The following is a 22,239-nucleotide window of genomic DNA, read 5'->3' as shown; positions in this document are numbered from 1 at the left end:
TATGCAAACACGATTTACGACTGGAAAGCTTACACGCATAATATTTAAATCTGCTCATATCTGCCTTTTATAATCAGGGAATTTGCTACCATACATATACATATATATATTTTGATACTTAAAATAGTGTGTGTATCATATTTTATGCCTGAACAAAGTTGAGAGGTCAGTCTCCATCAGTCTCCATTCCTAGGAACAACAATGTTCTGAATTGTAGTGAACCAGACTTGTTAATCTGCTCCCTCTCATATGGTTGAGTACTGAGGTGTTTCTTTTGTGCTTCATGATTCTTAGACCAAGAATCTTCTCTTTCGACAGATCTATGTTGTAATAGACTCATTTATTCAAGTAACTTTAGGCTCATCGTCTTCATTATTTTATTCACATCGGTTAACACCGATATGAAATTCATCAATCTTTCATTAAACATCTGAGCAGAATACATTTCTTCGTCACTTATTATTCTGCGATCAGGCACAATGATTCTAGTTCAAACCAAATGTTTAAAAGAGTGACGTCTGGTTAACATGTCATCTTATTGGGAACGTTTCACTCACTGTTCTGCATGTAACATGTATGTAAGTAACATGTAAATGAAACCAGCTGTATGTGGAATTCCTCTTTATTAACTTCCTGTACATGTGAGCACAGAGAGTAGGAAAGAAACAAACAGATACAGGGCTGAAACTATCCAACACCAGGCAGAATACACATATGATGCCATGACATAAGGAATATGCTAATTATAATCAAACCTTCTCAATACTGCACATTGACCATTCTGTGTCCAGTCATGGAGGTTTCGACCTCGCCTCTGAGTTCAATGTGTGGATGCCTGTTGTTGGGAGAAACTTTGTTTGTGTGGGAAGATGAGTCATCTAATGCACAGCAACCACAATTACACTTTATATCAAGAGAGGCGCAAATACACAAACCTTTAAACAAGAACACAAACAAGTCCCTCGGTGCTCATTCTATACACACGCACACACACACACACACACTGCAAATATAGACTCATATGGAGGCATAAAACACACACGCATACTCCCTCTCTCTCCGTGTCTCTCTTTATTTTAATGGCAGGAAATAGAGACAAAACAGAGCCCTCAGCTCGGGGCGAGCAAAAAAGACCACTCGTGGTTTCCATGGAAACTGTCTCCCTCTCACTTTAGGGGGAGGGCAAGCGACTCGTGCTTGAGTTAGTCAGACATTTAAGGCGGCTCGTGGACGAGATGGGAGGGAATTTAAGGTGGTTAGAAGTGTGAAACCATCAGACTTTTTCCACCCCGGGGAGGAGCAGGGTTATTTAAGGTAATGGCGGCCCAGTGCAGACACTTTGAGCAAACGGTAAAGCAGACAAAAGATAATTGCGGCATTCAACCTTTTCACCTTGAGCTGCACACTCAGCAGGCTCAGCAAGCCAGGACACACACTCACACACGAGGCACGCTTTAAAACATGGGTTATTAATATCAAGATAACAAATCTGTTCATAATTACATTACAGCATGAGGGGACGATGCCACAGCATCAGCATCACACCGACAAAATCATTGTAAAAATAATAGAGCTGGAGATTTGTGTGTGTGTGTGTGTGTGTGTGTGTCGGCCTCTCTGATTCCTTAAAAGACTTGAGAGGTTTGGGTTGTGTTTGAGCTCTTTATTATTTATAATTTTTCTGTCTTTTTGCCAATACAACACTTTGCTTGGAGAAATAATTTTGATAATGGTTTTCTTTATGGGCTTTTAATTTGAAAGCAACTATCCGGAGTTAGTCACTGCACAGAAACTGAACGTGCATAAATTAAATCTGTCAAATGCACCGTTCAGCATATTTCCTTCCTAACAAGTGAACGATAAAAACATCATTCAGAGAAAACTTGGCAGGATTCGTCAATTTTCCTATAATTAATACCCAAATTGAACAGGACACAAAACAGTTTGTTAACATAAATTTTCTTACTAAAACCCACTTTTTATCTCATAAAAGCAGCCAAAGTTTTTTTTAAATATGAAATAGTGTTCAGACACAAACAGACTTTACTTGAATATAATCTAAAATCGATGATGAGCATTGGGGCCATGAATCCATGTAGAAATGTATTCACAGCGATATCCAAATCATATTGCTGATATGAATTTGAACCTTCACATCAAACCACAGGAAACAAGGTTGCGAACCAGGCCCAGTTTGATTTAAACACAAAACGTTTTCATGTTGATTTGTTACATTGTGTTTCCAGTGGCAGACATGAGTAGCTACTGTCTTGTGCAAGCTAATGATCCAGTGAGCAGCGAACTAAACTCCCTGCAGCTGCCACCACCACACACCTTTCCATACTAATCCAACTCCCGGCTACACACACACTCCATCCCATCTCTGTCTAGCTTTTTATTTATTCATCTCCAGCTCCTCTAGCAGCAGGGCTGTCAGCTTTTGTGCTTCTTTCTGTGTATATATACGTGCATGTGTGTGTTTTGGTAATAAGTTCATGCCAGGTCCCTGATGACTCACCGTTAGTGTATATCAGGTTTGCTTTTATTTCCCACTGGAGAATGCCCACTTACAGATATAGTCATGAATTAGACTCATACTCTTATTAAACAAGACATGCGGATGAATTAATGTGAAGGAGGAAGATCAACCTTTCAGTGGTGTTCACTGATGAATCCTAATCAGACGTGCTGTGCTTCTAATAAGTCTGAGAGGGAGGGGAGCAGCGCCGGAAGATCGACTGCTACTGTGGGTGTGTGTGTATTTGTGTGTTACCTCGGCCGTATAGTGTTGGATCAATCTCCTCTGTGTATTGATTATGCCTCAGTGAAGTAGGAATAATAAAGCCGAAAAACCCAAAATATCCTGGAGTTTGCAGAGGGAGCGTCAGTGGGAAGTAAGAAGAAGTAAAAGAGAAGAACAGGGTTTTGTTTCCTGTGAATATTAGCGCTGCCTTGACCCAGTTCTTTCTACGATGGGGAAAAGGAGTGATAAATCAGCAAAAGGTTGGATGAGGTGAGAGAGCCAAAAGGGCGAGGGGGGGAGACGAGTGACATGACAGCAGAGGAAGACTTCCAAGATGAAAATGAGTGGGTGGGTGAAAGGAAGAGGAGACAAACATGAAGTAGCTTAGTGAAAGTATTTTGGCCCTGAAGGATTTGTGCACACGACAAAGGGAAGAGAATGAAAGAAAAAGTAAGAGAGGGAAGGATGTGATGTGCCAGACGATTTAAATGTTCTTTTTTCCCTCCCGCAGCTTTATATTGATGTCTCTGTTGTGATTCTTGTCTTCATGAAGAAGCCACCGCTGCAGATCGAAGTGTTGTCTCTCTGTTAAAGTAGCACTTTGGGAGCGTCTAGCTGTGAGCCCTGAGATTCATGTCGTCTCCCCTCAGTGGTTCAATTTAGTGTCTACATTCCCCCTTCTTCTGCTCTCAGCATAAAGTGACTTAATTTCCCTCCTCTTGTTTCCCCCTGCGTCTCAGAGCTGCCCTATGGCTGGGAGAAGATAGATGACCCCATCTATGGCAGCTACTATGTAGAGTAAGTCTCCCTGTTGACTTGGTTAACTCTGTAGTCAAACAGGAAATGCATTTCCACGGTTTACAACATCTGGTTATTAATTATAAATGGATAAAGTCTCACTTCTTTTTCATGTCCTTCAGCTCGTTTGCCTGAACTTTGACGAAACATTTCGTCTATAAGAACTGTCGTGAAAGGGCTGCAGATAAAATCTTGAGGATTAATCAAAAGTATTTAATATGTTGCTTTTACTTTGAGGTACTTCACAGTTTTTAATAAAGCTAGGTTAACTGTAATAAGAAATGAAGACTTATTCCCTTGCAACATTTGGCTGCAGCTAAAAATCTCTTTAGCAAAAATTATTAATATAAAAAGAACAAAAGATCTTACAGCCAATAGAAACTCATGTGTCAAAGGCCAGTTGCTTTTTATTGCTCTCAATTCAACTTGGTGAGCTTGACTTTTGACTTTCAGTGGTAAAAGGAATATAACCAAGTAATTTCATTCACATTCAACAAAGAGAAATAGTGATTTCAGTTTTTTATCTTCTTCTGCTCTGGCTCCCGTGAGCTGGAAATAACATGAGGGCACCTGACTCAAAGCATTGATGAATCTTTCCCCCCCGAACACGTGCAATAAACCTAACAGATGATTCATGGCTGAGTCGAGCAAACACACAAGTGTATGAGGTTATTTAGTCACACTGAAGGTAAAACAATTCTGAATGAGCACTTTAACTTTTGGGTTTAAGTTACTGAAATCGAAAGGCCCTCCATTATTTGTAATGATTCACTATATTTTCAGTCACATCAATCGAAGGACTCAGTTCGAGAACCCAGTCCTCGAAGCAAAGAGACGCCTGGAGCAGCAGCAACAGATGCAGAGCCAGGGACTGTCCGCTCTACCTTTGCCCACTATATACAGAGGTACACGTGAAGCACTTTAACAATATGTGCAGTAATAAAAACATGCTGACATACTCACTCAGTTGCACAAATATGAAAATGCCAGGACTGCATAAAGGGCATGCACGGCACATGGTCTCCAGGGCACAAAGGACCCTTGAAAACTCATGTGCTGAAAGATGTTTAAATTGTTTGTTCCTTTGTCTTAACAGATTTTTTTTATGTCGAGCATTGTGCAGTTTTTCTTATTTTCCCCAAATATGTCAGAGGATTTGGAGTTTCATACGTATTTGATGGGGCAGATGCACAATGTTACAATGTACAGGGTCGAATGGAGATGGCTGGCAGTGCGGGGGACAGAGAACATGCTCGCCCTCGGGCCCCGAGTGGGCTGATCCAGATATGAGGTCGTCCTAGACCAGTGCATCATGTACTGCTTCATATGAGGGAAAACTGCATTTCAAATGACTCAGCCCAGCAGGGATTTAAAGACATGTGGTCTTATTGGTGTTGTCACATTCAGATGAAATGTGCAGTTAATTAATTCAGCACCGGGGAAAAAAATCCCTAAAAAAATAATTTAACAAACCAAATGTTGATGTACGTAGTTCTCACAATGTCGAGGAAACGAAAAATATCACAATTTCACAATCCTCTCTCCTCACAGAGAAGCCGTTATTTACAAGAGACCCGACTCAACTGAAGGGCACCTTCCTGTCCACCGGCCTGCAGAAGAGCAACATGGGATTTGGCTTCACGATCATCGGAGGCGACGAGCCGGACGAGTTCCTGCAGGTGAAGAGTGTGATACCAGATGGACCTGCCGCTCAGGATGGAAAGATGGACACAGGTACTTCTGATTATCTCTGCAGAATTTCTGCAACTGCTTGAGATATAATTTAAGATCTTAAGTTCTGATAATAATTTCCCCAAAAAGAATTAACTGCCAAAGCAGATCTAATGAAAAGACTCAATTCAAGCAGGTTTTTATTTGTGTGTGAGGTGATTTCTGACCTAAATGCCAGCTGAGGACAACACAGTCCAGTGCATTGTGTGTTTTTGTGAAGTTCTGGCTTCAACAGTTAGATATTTCTTATCCTAAGCATGAGTGCGTTAGTAGGTTTTATGGTTGTAGCCTCGGAGACGTCACACACAATATAACATTATGTTTGTATCTTTGATATATTGTCTTCAGGGATTTAGTGACTTATCGATTTCAGTTAAAAAATTCATTATCATCATTCATTATCAAATTCCTCCTCAGGTCATTCGTTTGGAGCGTGTTTATTGTCCATTAGGAGATATTAAGCCCTCTCATGTGTTTTAAGCTGTTTCCTTGCAGGTGATACAAGTAATGCCAGATGTAGTTCACTGCCTCAGCTTCACTTCAGACTTACGTTAAACAACAACAGCAGAAACAGAATCCTAAACCAGTGGGTGAAATTCTGTTGTCTTGAGGTCCTGCAGAGTTTTTTGGGCTGTTTTCGTCCAAATTAAGCACAGATCAGCTTCTCCTCCTCTTCAACCTGCACCGATCCAAGGGACGGACACATGTGGATGGACAAACAACAGTCCAAAAAATAAGGCACATGAAAAACCTTTTTATAATAAAACTTCTAAGCCTCTTCTTACAGCTGATGTTTTTGTTGCAATAGTTTTCTCTTCAATCGTTGTTCACCATTTTGAAGCTTTTAAAGATACAGCGCACGCGGAGTTGTTTAAATCCCCTGAAAAGATTTGATGTCATCAATGTTAACAAAATTGCAGCGATACTCACGATGCAAATGAAAAACCGAGCGGTAGAGGTTTCAGTTTCCCCGCAAACATCTACTCCTCTTGAAAGGGGACATCATTGGCCCTCGGTGGCATATTTGGGATGCCCTATGTTTGTGCCTGTAGCACCGTGTGTCCCAGACAAGGACTCCAGTTTCCTCTCAGCGCACTCTCTGCCCTCTGTCAGTGCACCACAACACTCTGCTTCTGTTAAAGAGAATGAGAGGAGCTCATTTGTTGGGCCCTGACTGATTCCAGGCTGTCGCCACACAGCAGCTGCTTCATTAGGAGAATCATTTCTGCTTTTGCTGTGACACTGCAGCTGCACCGTCGGTCACAGAATGATGAAAACACATACAGCGGTACAGCAGCGCCACTAAACTGCCCCATGTTTAACGTATATTTGTACAGTTAAGTCACAGTAAGTTGGAGTCTCATAAGTTAGGAGGATTTGCGGGATGAGGCTTTTTACCTGTTCCTCTGTGAGTGTGAACCACTTGGCCCTTTGTCTGGCACGACTGGTTTCTACACTGCTAATTTAGAGCTAATTTCAAAAATGGGAATCCTGAGCTTTTATGTCTCTTCCCTTGTCTATTCGTTTCTCTTCTTTATCTGGAGTCCATCTCTTTCCATTTTATCTCCATCTCTCTTTGTCTATCTGGCTCACCCTTTATTATGCTTTCTTATCTAACCACGTCATCTGACACTTCCCCCTGCTTCCCGCCTCAGTATATTTTCATCTCCCTTCTCTTTCTACCTCTTTAGTTTTTCTCTCTTCATCCCTCTATCCTGGTCTGTCAGCCCCTCTCTCTGTCTCTGTTCTGATTTCTCTCTCTCTCTCTCTCTCTCTCTCTCTCTCTCTCTCTCTCTCTCTCTCTCTCTCTCTCTCTCTCTCTTGCTCCTCTCTGCCCTGTGACATTCGTGTTACGCACATTCCCACTCACACACAGGCGTAGTCACACCGCCACATACGGGCACTCGCTGGCTGAGATTAGCTGGCCCGTTTGAGCTGTGCGGCATTGCTCTCAGGGATTGTGTAGGATTGTGCGTGTGACATGTCAGGGTGTGTGTTTGTCTGTGTGCACGTGCCCCTGTGGAGTGTGTGCGTATCTGCATGTGCGAAAGAGTGTGCCTCCCAAAACTGTGAAATAGAGGATTTGAGGCAGCTGCATTTGTCATGGGGCTGTGACTTTAAAGCAGAAATCCATAACTTTCCGCACAGTCAAAGTACAGCAGAGATGACAGAGTATCTGGCGTCGCATTTGTGAAGTTCTTTCACCTCGCTGTGATTGGTTTGCAGCAAAAATGTCAACGGGGAACCAGTGGAAGTGAATAGAAATGTACGATTCGGTGAAGTGATGGCTTTAGACTGCCAGACAGCGCGGGTGGGACCTGACGAATCAAACTTTTCATACACACAAAGATCAGAAACCTTCTCACCGCCAGATCTTTAAAAAAAAGCATCATCCTAATGCGTTGTGACTGTGCAGCTCCATGCACATATTTGAGCTGTTAATGATAAGAGGGTCTCTGTTGATGGCTGTGTGCACCAGATGGTTGTCCCAGTCACAGAGACGCTGACCCCGTCTCGCCTCACCTCTCTGTCTCACACCTACACTTGCAGATCGCCTGCAGTGGCAGTGAACGGTTATTATATTCCTGTGTGATCCCGGAGAGGGACAGTGTGTTTCCTCCGTGCTGCTGCCCTCAGAGATATGACATTTATGGCAACAGGAAGTGACAAGTTGTATTTTTTGCAGGGCACAGAATGTTTACGCACATGGACCACTGAGAGCAGATGATGTGGTCTGTGTCACGTAGTTTGACTTTGTCCTTGCTCTCGTTCCTCCTCAGGTGACGTCATCGTCTACATTAATGACATCTGTGTGCTCGGCACCACGCACGCCGACGTGGTCAAACTGTTTCAGTCGGTGCCGATTGGTCAGAGTGTGACCCTTGTGCTCTGTCGAGGATATCCTCTGCCTTTCGACCCCGAGGACCCCAATGCAGCCGCGAGCGCCTCCCTGACACCCATTGGCCTGGAGCACCGCCCCCTGGTGGTGAACGGCCGCGGCAGCTACGACCCGTACCTGGAGTACCTGTCCCTGAGCTCCCAGCTGCCTCCGCAGGCTCTGGCCCAGGCTGGGCATCACCCCGGGGACACGCATCTAGACGGCTCCTCCCTGCCGCCCACCACGCCCGGCTCAGCCTCGGCGCTCACGCCTCACGAAGACAACGTGTCCATGGCCTCCTCGGGAACTGCAGGGGTTGCCGGGGCAACTGCACAAGGGGCAGAGCTACTGACGGTTACTATGGTGAAAGGAGCGGAAGGATTTGGGTTCACTATTGCTGACAGTTCCACTGGTCAACGAGTGAAACAGGTGACGTACCAGGGACGGTTCTTTCACTGAGTAGACTCTGATTAGAGCAGAAATAAGAGGCTTTAGAAGTGTTTGAATTGAATTGTATTTCATTGTCTGTGTCTCAGGATGTGAGCAGGGGAGTCTGAGTCGTCAGCTCATCTCAGTAGTTGAGTTGAGTTATACATTCAACTTGTGGCTAAAGTTAAAACAGCAGGTCAAGGCAAATTTAATCAGCCAATGCAACTCAGAAGAAAGAGACGGAGATAATATGAAAATCTGTTCCGCTTGTGTTGGATTTGCTTGCTACTGCCATTTTGATGAATGAAGACTTTACTGAAGAAGAAGCACTATTGAGAAATTGGTAAATTCACATTTTTCTGCAGCAATGGAAGCAAATGAATCCTTGTAAGTTGATGCAAACAATGCCTACAGGTGTCCCCGACTCTGATGGCTCCAAAACTCTGCCTGTACAAAGTCAGTGTTGGAACAAACTGTTTGTATATCCTATAGACAATAGTGCACTGCAAGTAAATATAAATAAGCTGACTTGGGATAAAGTGAACAAAAGGGGAAAGAAAGCGACTTGCAAGTGCAAAACATGCATTGAACCACTGCAACCGTTGAAGGTTGAACTTTGACTGTTTATTTTTCCATATATATTGATTTATCTATTGTAGGCAGAACACCACGAGTCATGTTTGGCTGCGTAATGAAGATCCATGATCTTTTTAGTCTTTATAATTTATGTGCGTTCATTGCAGAAACACTGAGACATTAACCTGGGGAAAGTGTTCGTATATTCGACCAGTAGTGCATAGAATAAGAACTCCTAACCTGTGTAGTCCAGGCAGAGAAGAACAGATAAGCTTCATTGTCCCAGATGCTATTTCTCATCCCTGTCTTATTTACTTATGTAGCTACATAAAAACTTATGTAGCTACATCTGTCTTAACACGTAATTGCTTTATATTCGACATTCAAGACTTATTATTCTTTAAACAAATAAAAACTCTGCTTACGGGAGTTAAGTAATTGCACTTTAAAGTATCTTGAATGAATGATTGGTCCTATAAACCTTTAATCAGTATAAAGTTTCTTGATTGATTTTTGAACCAGTTGATATCATTTAAAATAAAACGGCTTTATGAACCAACCATAGATAACTGGTTTGCCGAATGAAAGTGATTCATTAATATCTCTCAGCACAGATTAGATCAGAGCAGATGAAGTTGACTGTGGGTTGACACGTCATGCTCCTGTGCTGCAGGTGCTGGACCCGGGCTCCCAGGCAGCGTCGGGGCTGATAGAGGGAGACCTGATCCTGGAGGTGAACCAGCAGCCGGTGGCCTCAGCCGGACACGGGCGAGTGGTGGAGATGCTGAAAGAGTGTCCTGTGGGAGCCGAGGCAACGCTCCTCATACAGAGAGGAACAGGTGAGAGAGAGGAACTGTTCCCTTCTTTCTTTTCTCTTTGTTTGTCTCCTTGGTTGTTATTTTATACACTTCCAGTACCACTTCACTCTTTTCCGTTTATCATTCTATATTTTTTTAAACATTTATTTTAAATGTTGACGAAGTGCAGAATCAAAAGTTCAGATTTCAGATTGAAGGCTTGGTTCCAATGTTTTCTTTCTATATGTGACTCGCACAGATTCATATATTTCCGAACACAACTCATTTTTCCAAAACAGTCAAGTAGTTTTATTGGCTTTAATATACTCTGGCATACAAATAACCAACAGTGCAGGTTCACTGTTCAGCAATAGAATGGGCTTCTATATTTCCAGATATTCTGCACGTTGTTCCCACATTTACAAACTAGCGCCACTTCTCAGTCACATGGTCAGAATGTAAAGTCATAATATAATCTGTGTTGCAGTGGATGTTCATCCTGTCCACTCTCATGTTCCACATCAGGCTTGAACATGTACTGATGGATTTAGCCATTTCCATTCAGTTACATCCAGTTTATTAGCTACTAGCTACTTAGTTTTACTGTTGGATGATGAGGAGCACCTCATGCTCACTGATAAACTTGTGTGGCTCTGAGTCAGAAGAAAGTGGACTTTTGAGGAGGCCGGAGCTGATGTTGTTTCAGTCAGACGCCTCAATGACGAGTTGTGTCACAGGCAGTTTGACATAAATAAGGACTTTTTATTGAGGTGTGACTAATGCAAATCTACTGTAGTGGAGGCCCAGAATAAAAATGTTCACACAAACACGTTAGATCCCATTTAGTACCTGCTGACACTCCTTGATCTATATTTGTCATTAGCTGTGGTGAAAATAATTATAGTACGATTAATGTCAAAGTGCATGTGGCTTTTCTGCACCTTTTGCAAGACCAAAATATTAGTTGCAAACATAAAGAAGGGGTCCAGTGCAGAGCGACTGTCCAGCTAAATATAATCTGACTTCGGATTGAAATCGACTGTCAGAGAGATTCTGATAATGATCATTTTGAAACCTGTTCTATTTTTGAACACTTTCATGTAATTTTATTCAAGTCTCCAGGTGACATTTTATTTTTGGAATATTTAACAGTTTTGACGGTAGATGAAGAATTTAGCCCGAGGAAAAACTGCATAACTTATACTAAGTCTTGAGAAAACAATAGTGATTTACTAAAAAGTTTATTAATTCTGGATTGTTGTACAGACCAATATTAAACCTAAATTTTTACCTTAGGGAAAATTGGATCATTAAAGCAGCAAACAGCCTATTACTACTTGAATTTGAAAACATTGTGTTATTTAATGTATTTCATATGTGCTGACTCATGCAGAGAATACACAAAGAATGCAAAGCAGATGTCTTAGTGACTGTTGTGTGTGAGACACCATGTTTTCTCCCGTGCAGCGTTATCCCCAACATGTCATTTATCTTTTCTATTGAAGCTTGAATATGGGGAAGTGTTTTATCATAAAGCAGCTGAACATGTAAGAGGCAGTGGAGCTCTGGGATGACAGGCAACATCACCAGTGCTGTGGGGAAAGCAGTAACATTCCCACTGGAGCCACTCCTGTTCAAAACAAATGAGAGTGTCTCCCTGGCAAACTGAGCTGGTTGGCAGGATGCTGTTCTTCATGTACCAACTGATATCTGAATTCTGAAAAGATGAAGCTTTGATTATAAAAAAAAAAGCATTTTTACAGTTTTCTGAGTACAAATGGTCAGTTATGATGAGATACTGGATCACGCACAGTTGCTGCCAAAAAGCTCCAAATGTACATTTAAATGATTCATTAATATCTTTGATTCCTCTGGAACATTCTCACATGGTACCACTGTTTCAACTTAAACCTGAAAAATATATTTTTGATTGCTCTCAGTTTAAGCTCTTTGTGTATTTCGAAAAAAGGGAAAAATTCAGGTCTAGAGTTTTTCCATAATGCCTCATGTCCAATCTCTGTAACAAGCCGCTGCACTGACACAAGCTGCTCCTCACCACCTGCAATTTTCTCCTGCACACGTTCAGCTTTTTACTTTCCTCTTGAAGTGAATGAGGCAAAAGACCACATACCCTTGGTCTGAGAATATAAATCAAAATGGTGTTTTTACCTGAAATGGGGAATGAGAGAAGATTTCACAGTGGGAAAGTTTTAAGTGCAGGGTTCTTGTAATATTGCCAGAGCGCCATGGAGTGTGGCCATTTCCCCACTTTGACTATTTGCTGCTAGCTTGGCCACCTGCAAGGAAGTTAAATTGCACACACGTGAAAGTTTTATATTTGTGTGTCTCGCTCTGAAACGTGATCTGGGCACAGGGTGAAATATGACTTGATAATTACCTATAGGCTGCGTGAACTGCTGAGCCCATGGGCATCTGACAAACACCTACACACACACATACACACACACACACACACACAGAGAGCTTGTCCTGCGGTGATTTAAGATGTGAGTCCAGAGAGTCTAACACTGTCTCTTGTTTGGCCTTTTAAAAAGACAAAGTTCACAGTTTCACCTTTTGCTGTCCACGAGCCGCCCAGAAGCTCTTTGTTCAACTTTTCATTCTCATGCTGTCATTTTCACTTTTTAGTTTTCCAGGAGAGTTCCTTTGAAAATTCTTTTCATTTCTGAGATGAAAAGAATTATAGATCAGCTTTTCCATTTATGAGTTATAGTTAATTAGGAATGAAGGCCATCAGTCTCATGTGCATCTCAGGTTGAATTAATTGAAGTGTGACAGTGTTAATTATTGCAATGCAGATGTGAAAAACAATGGAGACAACAGTGATGTTGGTACATCAGAACATCTGATGCCAGTGCTGCTGGTTGTTTTTCTGATTTTATGCCAGTCCTGTTGTCTCCACCCGACACAGCATGATCAACATGTATTGGAGATGAACTGGCAAAGTGCTGCTTTATGCGAGTGAATTGATTGTGTTGTGCATGTTGTTCAGTGAATTATTCAATCACCTTATTACGTTAAAACTGAGTCTGATAAGCAGCACAAATGACTCAAGTGTTTGCTGCAGGAATATAAAAATAATACATTGTGCGTGCCTGTGCATGTGGGCATGTTTGTGTGTGTTGGCAGTGAGCAGCAGTTAATCTTATGTCCGTGCAGAGCAAACATCTGCCACCTGGTGGTTAACCTTTGCAAAGACACACACATGTTTCCCTGTCAGATACGCCATTTAAATAGGAAGCTGAAATCAGTGCTAGCTGTCAAACAAATCAAGACAGAGGTCCCACAGGGCCTATCGGCCTGACCCACCAGGAACCTCTCTGGCTCTGTGTGTGTGTCTTTCTCCTCCTTGTAGGGGGAAAGAGGATAAGGCCCCTTCTCTGACTCATATATGCAAAATATCAGGAAGGAGTAGGCCTGTTTGTGTTTGCAGATGCAGGATATCTTTGCAGAGCACAGAAATCCTGCATTCATTGGAATTCAGGGAGCACACATGACTGCAGATATGTGACTGGGAGCATTGGTCCTTTATGTTACAGACAAGGTGTTCTGCTGAATGTGTGACTATGTGTGTGTGTGTGTGTGTGTTTGTCTCTGCGTCTGACTGCTCCGCTGTAGCGTGGGCTCTCTGCCAGAGTTCCACTGAGCTCTGGTCGTGTTCACAGCTCCTTCCCGACATCCCAATTTGAAGTCGAGCCAACCACAGGCTGGAGACATTTTGCTCAACCAATAAGGATGCAGATCATGGCAACAAAGAAAAGGTTGTCTGGCTGCACGAGCCAATCAGGCGGATCTGAAGGCCTTCCAGAACTCAGCAGGCTAGTCTGTGACTGCGGCCTGCCAGACTATCTGACCACTGAGAAGAGAGAGAGAGAAAGATAGAGAGAGAGAGAGAGAGAGAGAGAGAGAGAGAGACGCCACGTGAAACCTGTCTACCAGTCATTCATTTGTAATTCATCAGCGTGCATACGAGTGCACTACACATCCGGCACATATGTCAATGAACTGGATTACCATTTAAATTAAGCTGTAATGCATCCATAAGGATGACGCTCCTCTTAAGTATGAGTGGACAATTGCCTGGTAGCTAGCACTCATTCCAGTGTGTCATTAAGGAATGTTTCATGAGAATGAGTTATTAGAATTCCTTAGCAGTGTCCCTGAAGGCCTGTATTCCCTGCAGAATCCGGTTATTACTCCCAACTTCCCTCTGAGCGCTCCCTCTGCTGCTGCCACGGTGCTCAATCGTTTCAGCACCACAGACAGCTCTCCTCAAACCTTTCTGGCAGTAACAGACAGGAGGAGATTTATTTCTCTCTGCTTTTGATTATAATTACCCGGTAGTTGTAATTAATTGAGTGGAGGTCTAAGGTTAAAAAGTGTGAAAAAACAAAAAGTTAAGCGGCGTAGGGACTGGCAGAGATGAATTTACTTTTCATTTTATCTTCTCATGGACTGGAAGTGATGTGTCACATGTCATCTTTCTCAAATCTCCCGTGGCTCGCTGATTTCTGGGCCGTTGCCAAGTGCCAATCTTCCACATCTAAAAGAGCAGGCAGATGTTGTTTGAGAGACTTCCATAGATTTATTGAATCCATTCCTCACAAATCTCATAAACCAAATTTTATATATCTGGATTCCCCCCAAGGATAATTTACAAGCGTCCAATCTGTTAAAGGATTCATCAGCGGTGCAGCGGGAGTCTTCTGTGCATGATGAATGTCTGTATGTGTTTCTATCCACATGTGTAGAGATTCAGACTTAATGTTTACACACGAGGCCGCCTTCGCATGTTTCCCCCTTCACGTCTAACTGGGTCTCAGCAGCATAAATGTAGTGAATGTCTTTGATTCAGTGGAATCACAGGGGAGCCGTGCTGATGAGATTGTTGCATAGTGCTCTCTGCTTTCTACATGCAGATAAAATATGACCTACAGAGATAAGTGTGTGTGTGCGTGTGTGGGTGCATGCTCGGGGGAGGGGGGGGTCCTTGTTTTTGCCTGCAGCTAATGATGTAATTATGTTGAAAACAAACGCAACGACCAAAACCCGTTCAGGAAAAGTTACACAAACAAAGTCAAAACAGACGAATGTGAAACTGAGTATTTTAACACTCGCATTCGCAGAAACCTTTTCACAAACTGAAGCTTCCATTACACATGTTGTTGTTTGTATAATTCTTATTGTCTGTATTTTGGTGTTTGATAAGGAACTGACGGATCGTTGGCGTTTGCTCTCTTTCATCTGTGTTTTCTTTCTTCCTCCCTCAGGCCACATCTCTCCATGGAAGGCGTCCAAACAGGTACAGTGATTGAACCAAATGTGCGTCTGCGTACTCGCTGTATGTCCACTGTGTGTTTGCTCGTGTGGGTTTGTCCGTGTGTGATTCGTTTTTTGAAGCCAAGAAGTGAAAAAGCAGTTTATAGGATCGTTGTTGTTGCCTCGGAGGCATTTGTCTTCTGCTTTATTGTAAAATGAACCAGTCTCTCCTGACCTGAGCTCATTGGTTCGATCACATCAGATCCAGCCAGATGGGAAAAAGCTCCTCAGATTCACACTCACACTGCAGCTGTTACAACTCGTACCATCAGCAATCATTCATGATATTAGTCTGAATATTCCGACATGAAGAATCTCATCTCATCTCAGTGAGTAAATAAAGTTTAATTACAAACAGATTCCCCGGACGCCTGTTTCAACAGATGGGTCTTTTTCTGTTTTTTTACAGAATCCAGATAATGGTCAGACCTTCGTGGCAAAATCTTCCACAGTTTAGGTTCTACAGCGTCAAAAGCTCCAGCACCATGAGTCTTAAAGTGTGTGGGCGGGAACAAGTGAATTAGCTTAGTGGACCTAGGAGAGCACGCTGATGAGTGAGGAGGGTGAAGTAGATCAGCCACAAAATGCAGGAGCTTGACTGTAAAGCCCTCTGTATGTAAGAGTGAGTTTAAATTGTTAAAAGGGATGTAAATTCATTATTATATCGACTTAGAAAGCTGTTTTACCTCATTGCAACTTCCAGTCACGTCCTAGGCTGCTTTAGTCGTATGAAAAGCTTGAAAAACAGATCATTCAGTGTATGTTGATCAATCTACAGCTGATTCAAGAAGTAACACATGCTCCATCATGCACAGCCGCCCCAAACGAATCCAATACTACACAGATTAGACTGGTCCATTAGAACGCAGTATTCCGTTGTTCAAGTGGGAGGTGGCGTCAGATTCCAACTCTCATTTTCATGTCTTGTTCTTGAAGTGTCACATTTTAACCAAAAGTAACCTGTGTTGGATCGATGGGGATTAGGGTTCTTCTGTTCACCTCCATGAACTGGAGAACAGGCATGTTGGTGCACGGTTAACATGGGATCCCATACCTTCAAATAAACATCTCTCGTTCCTGCAGTTGACAGACCAGTGGGACCCACATGGCAGCCCACAGGCGAGCTTGTCCGGTCAGCTCTTGCCGCCTGGCACTTCGTTCCCGAACCAGCCGCAGCACCGCACCTCTGTGCCTGATTCAACCGAAGGCTTCGACCTCAGCAAACCTGACCCTTATGACCTTTATGAGAAGTCGAGAGCCATCTACGAGAGCCGGCGTGAGTATAGACCCTTCAGTTAATGGTAGAGGGAGCGTTCTGTCGCGTCACACACATAGTAGAGGATGAAATTAAATGTATATGTCTGCCTCTCTGCGTGCCAGGTCCAGAGTATGAGGAGGTGGAGGTGCACCTGCTGAGGGAGAAGACCGGGTTCGGCTTCCGTATCCTGGGGGGAGACGAGGCCGTGCAGGCTGTGAGTCCGGACGCCCGTGACAAGGCTCGTATGGGACGGGCTGGACCACACACATTTTTGACCTCATACACACCAACCTGCACTTAACCTCATCTCACACTATTCATCCAGTTACAGCTCACGCAACAGACATGACATCCATCCAAACACACACACACACACACACACACACACACACACACACCCACCCTCTAACTGCTCAGTACCTCCCATACTGAAGTAACGCCTTGCCAACGTGTGCAAGTGTCCACCAGCATGCAAACTGTGATACATAGAGAATATGGCGGCACAATATTTGGAAAGTGGAAAAAAAAAAGTTCCACTCATCCAAAACGACTCTAAGAAGCTCGATAAAGAAGCGATCGGGTGATTTCCCTGCGTCTCTGACTCGTCCCCCTCGCCGTCCTCTATGCTGCTAATATTGATTTTCTTTTTGAACAGATTGTTATCGGCGCCATCATAGAGAACACGCCCGCTGAGCGCGATGGGCGGCTTCAACCCGGGGACGAGCTCATCTCTGTGGATAAAAACGTGGTTGCTGGGAAACCGCACAAATACGTGATAGACCTGATGCACGCGGCTGCTCGCAACGGTCAAGTCAGCTTGACTGTGAGGAGGAGAGTGCAAATGCCTGGTGAGCACAAGTTTGATCTGTTTATTTTGTTTGTTCTTTTTTTTGTTTTTTTTGTCACACTTTACTAAGCCTGGAGAACATGCTGCACATTTCACTGGCATCGGGGGGAAAAGAGACGACTTGGACAGGACACACATGCTGACAATCTGTGTGTGGGATCTGCGTGTTCTTCTCACCCACACACATTTTCTGCAGAAGTAGATCACACGTCTATCCTTTGTTCACTGGGAGCAGAGTAGCTGCCTCTGTGGTTTGGGTCGTTAAGTGTAATACAACAGTGATGGCATGGGGCAGACATGCACACTTAGACCTCTACAGAGAATCCCAGCTGCAGGTGCAGAAGTGTGCGGACCTGGAATTCCTCCGGTGGCTACATCTTGAGCTGCTTTTGAAAAGGAATAAATAGCCTCTGTGAGTGAACTGATTGTGTTTTACAGTAGCACTGCCCTCACTTCCTCTCCTCCAGGTGAACTGTGTCCTGTGAACGGCCGCAGCCCCGGCTCAGTGTCGACCCAACACAGCTCCCCACGCAGCGACGCCGCCTCGGCCTCGGGCCCTCCAGCCATCGTTGCCCCCGCTGCCACCTCTCCTCCAGAGGGATCCGGGCTGCAAACCAGTGATGTGGTTATTCACCGCAAGGAGAACGAGGGCTTCGGCTTCGTCATCATCAGCTCCCTGAACAGACCGGAGAACGCCGCTGTCATCAGTGAGTTGCCTAAAGCTAAAGATTTGTAAATCTACGCAAATCCTAATGACCAACGATCCTGAGGGAGTGACATGATGTCTCTGTCGGTCTTATATGTGAGAAAACCGTTAAATATTAAACATTTATTAAAAGCACTTATAGGAGATCAGATTGTTTTTTTCTACTCCGAGTAAAACAGGAGTACAAGTCTAATATTCATTGTGTCTGCTTTACTAATAACCAGTGGGCTCCAGGTCCCCTACCAATTTATTAACTCGAGCGGTGTTTCTTATCCGAGCCAATAGATAGAGAACTTGCAGTAGCCAAGGTCTATTTATTTAGTCTCTTATTGATCTTAATTCAAAGCAAAGTAAGTGTTACTAGTGTTAAATGCGTCTTTGTGTGGTTACACTAAGTAGAGCTGCTGTCTTTAAACAGATTGTGGGATTCTTGAGTCGATTTGTAGTAATACACACGTGACAGGAACATCTATCTACAACTCAAAGAATATTGATAATAATTTTCAGTTTTCTGTAGATATTCTAGGCAATAAAAGATATTAAGATAAAATATAAAGGTTAGTGATAGAGCTTCATTAAACATATTTATATCTGTAGAAAAACTGTTGCTTTAAAACTTACTCTGTATAAACTGACTCCACTGTTTCCACATCTATCCTTCCCCTCGTTTCTGTCTGTCTCCAGCTGTGCCTCATAAAATAGGACGAATCATCGAGGGCAGCCCGGCAGACCGATGCGGGAAGCTGAAGGTGGGCGACCGGATCCTGGCTGTGAACGGACAGTCCATCATCAGCATGCCTCACGCAGATATCGTCAAGCTCATCAAAGACGCTGGGCTAACGGTCACGCTGCACATCATTCCAGAGGAGGGTGAGTGTCTGAGGGATTGTCAATGGGAGTTTTTAGTGGCTACTTGTTTAGGTTTGTCTTTGAGCTTGAAGATGAAAACTCACTGAATTCAGTGAACAGGATATATTTTATTTCGTTTGGCCAAGGTGAAACTTTATGTGAACTATTCGGATGTGAAAAAAAGCCAAAGCAAACTCTAATGTTCAGCAAGAGCAACCATTTTTTCAACCTTGACTAATGACATTGAGAAACTATAAAATGTTCTGATTGCGTATTTTATAACAAGCTTTATTCAGCAGGTAACTCACTCATTTTATCAAATATATTGCTACAAAACTAAAATTCCTGAGCATCTCTTTCAAATTTGTCTACATCTCTCCACCTTCAGAGGCTGATATGTTCCACCGAGGATGAACTCTTGTCTGACTCTCTTTCCCTCACAGGTTCTCATTCTGGCCCCGGCTCAGAGAAGCAGAGCCCAATGACCCAGAAACACAGCCCTCAGACCCAGCCCAGCCCTGTAGCCCTGCCAAGCCAAGGAAGCCTCCAGCCCAGCCAAACAGCTCCCCAGCCGGGCCAGACGGCCACGCAGCCAGGTCAGGCACCTGTCCAGTCCGGCCAGACACTCACTCAGACAAGTCAGGCAGCGACGGGCCCTCCCGCGCCCGCAGCCTCCCAGCCCGCACCAGCTGGATCCCAGCAGAGCCCGGTCAGCCAGCCCTCCGGCCTCCCTCCACAGCTCTACCTCCACGACGGCAGGTAAGACGGATGCTGTTGTCTGCATCCAGCAGGAGCGTTTGGTGAGATTTGCTAAACAGTTTGTGTGTCTTGAAGGAGGTTTTAAAGGTGACCGACATCCAACGGTGTGTAGAGATGAGAGCGAGCTGTCTTTTGTCCAACTCTCAGTTTCAGGCTGGTTTCAACTTTGTTGCGTAACGCCACTTAGCTCTTACAGTGTCAGTGAATAATTTACTGAAGGTATCTCTTCTATAATGCAGGAACCCAGCGATCAGGCCCAGTGCCGTGTCAAAACTCTGAAAGTGTGAGTGCATGTGAGTCAGATCAAGACACTGAGAGCAGCACTCCCAGCGCTCTGGATTTGTGCTCGTTTTACAAGTGGGACCTTGATAAAAGTCTCAAAACACAGAGTGATATTTCCATCCTCCTGCTGATGAGCCTCATCACCTGCACACACTCACTGATCCTTATGCCCTCTTCCCTCTCATGGCAAGCTGAACTGTTAGCGTGTACATGTCTATGAGATATCCTGGGGATGTGAGGTTGAGTTCGGTGGGAACTTCAGGTCCTGTGTGTTTCACAAACCTTTCCTCTCATTTAGCTCTGTTTTTACCCTCACAGGTCAGAGGTAAAAGCCAGACAGGATGTCAAACCTGACTTCCGCCATCCTCCGTTCACTGATTACAGGCAACCTCCGGTAGATTACCGCCACCCACCGGTTACCGATTATCGACAGCCTCCCACCCTGGACTACCGACACCCGCCTGGTCTGCTGGACTTTAGACCACATCCCGCCGCAGCACAGTTCCCCCTGGGGCTCCCTGCTGACTTCAGACCCCAGGTACAGCTTCGCCAACAACCGTCTGCTTCAATGGATAGTTCACTGAAAACTGAAAATTCACTCATTATCTAATCACCACTATGCCGATGGAGGGATGGGTGAAATGTTTGAGTCCACAAAACACTTCATCCACCCCTCCATCGGCCTAGGGGTGAGTAGATAATGAGTGAATTTCCACTTTTGGGTGAACTATCCCTTTAAGCTGACCTTGTTTTAAGCAGTACACACACACACAGCGGGGAGCGTGCCTGAGATCCTTCTTTTCTCCATGGTCATATGCTGTTATTTGCTCTAGGTGTTGTTGCATGCACTGTACATTTTGTTCTGCAGGACTACGATTACTTCACAGTGGAGCTGGAGAAATGTGCCAAAGGTTTCGGCTTCAGTATCCGCGGAGGCAGAGAGTACAAGATGGACCTGTTTGTGTTGCGCCTTGCTGAAGACGGTCCTGCCATACGTAATGGAAGGATGAGGGTGAGGAGATGAAGATGAGACCAGACATTTATAAAGTTTAAATGCTCTTTGGGAGATGATTAATGTTGGTTTGATATGAAGATATGAAGTGTAATAATCCAGTCACTCACATGACAATGCGTCTAAGTTTGTAAATCTTGACGTCTGACAAAAATAAAATCACACATGTCCTTGTGTTATATTTAAGTAGATTTAAAGTTGTTGTAAAAGTATAACACTAAGTATTCAATCTCAATAAGTATTTTTACCTTTTGAAAATACTTCTGTTGTTCCTCTGCTCTGCTTCACTGTTTCCGATGGTAATTCAGATATTCATTTTTACTGTCTGTACTTCTCTCCCTTGTGACTAACATGCTAGAGAAGGAAGAGAATAAGTGCATGTGAACCAGGTGACAGAGTAACCCTCCGCTCACCCTCTGTAACTTCTGTCTAAGTGTATTTCCCGGTTGCTCCGGTGGTTGTGTTGTTCAGTCATCTCAGAATCAGAATCAGAATTATTTTTATTTGCCAAGTATGATTGCACATACAGGAAACTGCCTTGGTGTCGTTTGTTGGTGCACTGAACATAAAAACAACAATATAAAAACAACATCTTTTGGACGAGCACAGTTTGACAGACTCTGGCCGTGCCCTCTGTGTGTGTGTCCTTCAGGTGGGGGATCAGATCATAGAGATTAACGGGGACAGCACTCGAGACATGACTCATGCCCGAGCCATTGAACTCATCAAGGCGGGAGGCCGGCGGGTCAGGCTGCTGTTAAAGAGAGGCACGGGACAGGTGCCAGATTATGGTGAGTCCCCCCCCAGACACAAACAGACGTCTCCGAATGTCCAAACCTTTCTTCTCTGCCTTTGTCGCTAGTCCCTGAACTGATCACTGTTTTTAACCAGAACTGCTTTTTTCTTGCAAATGCTAAATATTAACAACATGTATTAATATCGGTCTGCATTTCTACTCCTCTTCTATTCCGTCATCTGAATTTAAACTTCTCTTTATGTTGGATCAAACGGTAGAATAACAACCTGCTCTCTAGCCCCTCTGCTTTAAGTCTAATGATTGGTATAGACTTTTACTTGCCTTCCCTCAGGAATGGTACCTCCCAACCTCTCCATGTGCATGAAAGGTGACACACTAAGCTCCCCCTATTTCTTCCTAATGGGCCACTCTAAAGACACGGTTTGTGAAAAACTGCACGTCTCCCTCTCCATACTGTCTAATGTGTGTGCTCGGTGG

At 43.8% G+C, this 22,239-nt stretch overlaps 1 protein-coding gene across 3 annotated transcripts in view; it reads left to right on the top strand.

The window, feature by feature from the left end:
• LOC133954955 (membrane-associated guanylate kinase, WW and PDZ domain-containing protein 2-like) overlaps positions 1–22,239 on the top strand; it is a 69,723-nt gene that overhangs the window by 43,955 nt on the left and 3,529 nt on the right. For 2 of the 3 annotated variants that reach the window (XM_062389560.1, XM_062389559.1), the window contains exons 7-21: positions 3,484–3,541; positions 4,325–4,446; positions 5,093–5,275; positions 8,053–8,579; positions 9,829–9,994; positions 15,244–15,275; positions 16,376–16,568; positions 16,673–16,764; positions 17,206–17,398; positions 17,865–18,104; positions 18,788–18,973; positions 19,396–19,711; positions 20,312–20,531; positions 20,862–21,005; positions 21,658–21,796. In XM_062389560.1, the coding sequence (XP_062245544.1) occupies positions 3,484–3,541; positions 4,325–4,446; positions 5,093–5,275; positions 8,053–8,579; positions 9,829–9,994; positions 15,244–15,275; positions 16,376–16,568; positions 16,673–16,764; positions 17,206–17,398; positions 17,865–18,104; positions 18,788–18,973; positions 19,396–19,711; positions 20,312–20,531; positions 20,862–21,005; positions 21,658–21,796 (2,811 nt within the window). Of the gene's footprint in view, positions 1–3,483; positions 3,542–4,324; positions 4,447–5,092; positions 5,276–8,052; positions 8,580–9,828; positions 9,995–15,243; positions 15,276–16,375; positions 16,569–16,672; positions 16,765–17,205; positions 17,399–17,864; positions 18,105–18,787; positions 18,974–19,395; positions 19,712–20,311; positions 20,532–20,861; positions 21,006–21,657; positions 21,797–22,093; positions 22,183–22,239 lie in introns of all 3 variants that reach the window. The other variant, XM_062389561.1, reaches the window with a different exon arrangement.

The sequence above is a fragment of the Platichthys flesus genome, chromosome 6 (genome assembly GCF_949316205.1).
Source record: "Platichthys flesus chromosome 6, fPlaFle2.1, whole genome shotgun sequence".
NCBI classification, from domain to species: domain Eukaryota; kingdom Metazoa; phylum Chordata; class Actinopteri; order Pleuronectiformes; family Pleuronectidae; genus Platichthys; species Platichthys flesus.
Note: the sequence above shows the minus strand (reverse complement) of the source record. Positions and strands in the feature narration are given on the sequence as shown.